Source organism: Orycteropus afer, unplaced genomic scaffold (genome assembly GCF_000298275.1).
Source record: "Orycteropus afer afer isolate SDZICR_OR568_19922 unplaced genomic scaffold, OryAfe1.0 scaffold00006, whole genome shotgun sequence".
Lineage (NCBI taxonomy): Eukaryota > Metazoa > Chordata > Mammalia > Tubulidentata > Orycteropodidae > Orycteropus > Orycteropus afer.
In genome coordinates this window covers 401490-405882 of record NW_006921593.1, presented here as the reverse complement: position 1 = coordinate 405882, position 4393 = coordinate 401490, and the positions used below count along the sequence as shown (strand labels likewise).

General features: G+C 54.8%; 1 protein-coding gene across 1 annotated transcript in view; it reads right to left on the bottom strand.

The window, feature by feature from the left end:
- The window catches only part of COL26A1 (collagen type XXVI alpha 1 chain), a 219836-nt gene extending 216553 nt beyond the window's left edge, over window positions 1–3283 (bottom strand). Inside the window, exon 1 of the mRNA XM_007942321.1 lies at window positions 3126–3283. Within this exon, the coding sequence (XP_007940512.1) occupies window positions 3126–3283 (158 nt within the window). The remainder of the gene's footprint in view (window positions 1–3125) is intronic.
- Window positions 3284–4393: the final 1110 nt, after the last annotated feature.

Genomic DNA, 4393 nt, shown 5'->3' with positions numbered 1-4393 from the left:
AAAAAAAAAAAAACCAAACCCACTGCCATCGAGTGGATTCTGGCTCACAGCAACCCCCACTGGCTTTCCAAGGCTATAAATCTTTATGGAAGTACTTTGCTTCATATTCCTGCTGCAGAGGAGAATGAAAGAATTTGGGGAAAGAATTGGGGGGACTGGGCCTTCGTAACGCTCTTCAGTCAACTTAAGTTGTGTTTCCCTTCAGCTTTTATTTAGCATCTCCATGATTTGACTGCTGGCAGAACTCCTTAGTGGGCCACACACAGGGTTGCAAGATTCTGCTGGAAATGACCCTCATGGGGTCTTCTTTTTTGCTAAAATAACTTGAATGGAAGGGCCCACCCTGGGCGTCTGATGTGGAGCTGCCAAAGCAGTGCACCCCTGAGTAAGGCAAGATGCCCCACACATGGCAGACTCTAGACATGCGTGCGTGCACACGTGCGCACACACATACACACGCACACTGAAAGCAGAAGACAACCCAAGTCCAAGAATCAGGCTCCAACAAGGGGCGATAACCATGAGATAAAGACAGACTACTTGTTCAGAAGCAGCTCTGACGTTTGGTCCATCAACTGGGACCAAGCACTGTAAACCAAAAAACAAACCAAACTCACTGCCATCGAGTCGATCCCGAGTCATAGCGACTCCCTTTGGGTTTCTGAGGCAGTGAATCTTGACAGAAGTAGATTGCCTGGTCTTTCTTCCACGGAGTGGCTCGTGGCTTTGAACCACCAACCTTCTGGTTAGCAGTCAAATGCCTTAGGCACTGCGCCACCAGAGCTCCTTCAAACTATAAACACACATTAAAAAAAAAAAAAAAAAAAAACCAAACTCATTGCCATCAAGTTAATTCTGACTCATAGTGAACCCCATTGGGTTTCCAAGGCAGTAAATCTTTACGGAAGTAGATTGCCCCATCTTCCTTCCGTGGAGTGGCTGGTGGGTTTGAACCACCAACTTTCTGGTTAGCAGTCAAATGTCTTAGGCACTGTCAGAGCTCCTTGTACACACACAGACTGAGCCAAATCAAAGGCCAAAGATGCTAAGAGCAGGGTGTCAAATGCTGTGCCCAGCCCTCTGCTTCTGGGGCTCTTGAATTTCAAAGACAAGGACCACCTGTGGCTGACAACCCACAAGACACAGGAACGGAGGACACCCAGGCCAGCTCAAACAGTAACTCAGCCAACCACGAACCAGGTGCCTGCAACGGCCACACAGGCCTCCAGGAGAAGGGCTAAGTTTCACTCAGGATGTTCAACCTCAAGCATCTGCAACATGCTCCCTGCTTCCTCCTAGGATGCTATTTAGGGCTTCATCTCCCACACGGTCACTTGGATCCTCCCTGAACCTCATCCGACCTCTCCCAGCCCCTATTCTGGTGGAAAGACTTCTGGAAAATGCCACAGTTGTGTGGCCTTCTTTTTGCTTGTGCTGAAACAAGCCCTTCCAAGTGTCCGCAGAGGCTCCCGAGTTCCAGTCCACCAGCCCCAGAACCCCTGTCCCCACCCAGTCATCCTTCCTAGATTTTCCTGCAGCCCCTCTAAGCATGCCTATTCCAGACTGCAGAAGCTTTTTTTTTTTTTTTTTTGGTTTTTCCTTCCCACACTTTTTAGTTGCAAAAGTTATAACACAAATACATGTGAAAAATGCAAACGGGGTACAGCACACAGAGCAAAACACAGGGGTCCTCTTTCACCCCTCCCCCCACAGAGGAAGCTGCTACAAACGGTTTCCTACAAACTTCTCTGAACATTTATATACCTAGATGGAGGTCAGATATTTTTTCATAAATGAGATCATATTATACATACATATTATTCTGCAACTTGAAAAGCTTGTTTTTTAGACTACTCATATGGAAGTGTGCAGAGGCCAGACTGCTGTGGGTGTTTGGAGAATAACCCTAACAGAAGCCTCCGGTAAATCTTTCCAAACAAAATGAGGGAAATAAAGTTGCATGCAAAGTTTTCCAGAAGCCCTTCATGTTTTTTTGCGTCCTGCTTTCTCCAACGATTAGATGCATGCCTTTTTCCAGCACAGACCATTCCTGCCCCCTTGCTCTGAGACATGGCCGGAATTCGTTTTGGTCGTCCTCTTAGAGGGTTGGTAACGATCAAGGAGAAAAAAGAACTAGGACATGTCTCTTGGCTTCCTCCTTAAAGACACACAGAGTGGTGCCCTAGAAAGCACAGAATTTGGAGAAAGAAGGCACACCGTGAGTCCCGACACTGCCCCTGAACTTGGGGGGGGGGCCTTTCTCTGAGACTGTTTCCTCAGTTAAAGGAACAATAATACAAAAGGAGCTTACCCAGATTTGGTTTAAGGATCGAAAGAGATGGAGGGTAAAAAAATGCAGGGTATGTAATCTAGAGGGCTATTATAACCTGTGAGTTGCAATCGATATTAAATGAGGAAAGCCTAAGAAGTAAGTTCCGCAAATGAGACATCTGGCCACTTTGACTTGAGAGTTTAGAGTTTTCTGAGAGAATTTCAAGCGAGAGTAAGAAGCCGGCGTCCCGGCGGTGGGCAGGGCGCCACCTGCTGGCGGAGGTAGGTCGCGGCACCGCGGGCTCGTTGCGCTCCTCCGACCCCGCGGCGGATCCATCGCCAGTGGCTGCTGGGGAGACGCAACGGCAGCTGCTCCGCAGCCCCAGCCCCGAAGATGAAATGGAATGGCCTCTCCAGTGCCTCCTGGGGGCCGGCAGGAGAGTCCGGAAACCCGGACACCCGGCCTTGGCGACCCCTGGGACCTGGCTCCCCAACACAAAGCCGCGGCGGAGCAGGTGAGCGCGGCGAGGCCACGTGAGTCGCTAAAGGTCCCGGGGCTGAGCCAGCCAGCTGCGGTCGCCCCCTGGCGCGCGCCCCCGGCACCAGGTCTGAGCCACCTCAGCTCGGAGCCCGCCGTCCAAGAGGCGAAGGGTGGGAAAGCAAGAAGGGGGGGGGTGGGCGCGGCCAGAGACCACCGAAGCCCGGGCACCGTCACCCCCGCGGTCCGCGGCCCCCGCCGCCCCCCGGCTGCCGTTCCCACCGCCCCTCGTCCCCATCCCCGCCGCCCCGCGCCCCCAGCCCCCACCGCCCGCGGGCCCTCGCCCCTGTCCCCGCCGCCCCCTACCGCTACTCACCGGCGGCTCGCGTAGCTGCTGCCGGGGGAGCCTGCGCCCGGCTCGGGGTAGCCGTGCTGCTGCAGGGCTGCGGCCGGGAAGGGATAGAGGAAGCCGGTGGCAAGCGCCGAGCCGCAGAGGCAGCAGCACGCCCAGGGCAAGAGGAGAGCCAGCTTCATCGCGCGCGGCCGCCCGCGGGGACCCCGCGGCTCCGGCCCGGAACCGAGAGAGCGAGCCAGCGAGCAGCGGAGCCCGGGTCCGAGCTGGCTGTGCGCGCGGCGCCCACGCCTCTCCAGGACCGCCTTTTCAAATTCGGCGAGGTGGGCTCTGCGCCGTCAAAGGGGGCGTGGGACTTTCTCATTAACCCTCGGCGGTCTGGGGCGCAGGAGGCAGCTGTCGCAGTGGCGCTGAGCGGCGGTGCGCGCTCCCCGGGGGGTCCTTGGGCCCTGGAACCCCACTCCCACTCAAGGGCATCTTTCCATCCCGACCTCCGTCTGTCCCGCCAACGCGTGTCGATTTCACCCGGGCAAAACTGTTTCATCCCAACACTCGGCGCTCTAGATGAGGTTGTCGTTACTTGCGGCCAAGTCCTGGTGACCTTACCCACGGTCGATTCTGACTCACAGCGGCCCTATGGGACTGGGCATAACTGCCCCAAAGGCTTTCTAAGGCTGTAAATCCTTACGGAAGCAGACTGCCACATATTTCTGCGCAGCAGCCGATGGTTTTCCAACTGCCAACCTTTTGGTTTGAGGCCGAGCGCTTTAACCACTGCGCCAATGGCGACCTTGTGTGTAATAGAATGAGCCGTTGTCCAGTCCTCTCCCATGTTTCAGAGGTGGGAATTAAGGTTTAAAAACTTGAAGGCAGAAAAATAGGGCTCTTTGAACCAAATTGCTGAACAGGGCTTCTTGCAATCACCTCCTTCCCCTTTGAGCTCCACCCCCTACCCTGCCTTCTGTCTCCGAGGGAAGAGGGGAAACATCTAGATAAGGTGTCCCATCTGGAAAGGGCCTTGGGGTAGAGGTCACACACTCTACAGGTGAGGAGCTGAGTGCCAGCTCAAACAGCAAGCCCACTCCCAGCCAAGCCCAAGGGATCTTGTCTGTGCAGCTTGTCCTCTTCCAAGCGACCCGTGGGGCCTGCCCCAGCCTGTGTTCTGTTCCCAAGATGGGGAGCCTTTTTCTAATCCTCCCAAAGGCCTCCTAAGGGTTGGCAGAGGCCCCTGCAACAGCCAGAAGCTCCTACCCTGTAAACTGCCTATGAGACTGAGAGAAACAGATACCGTG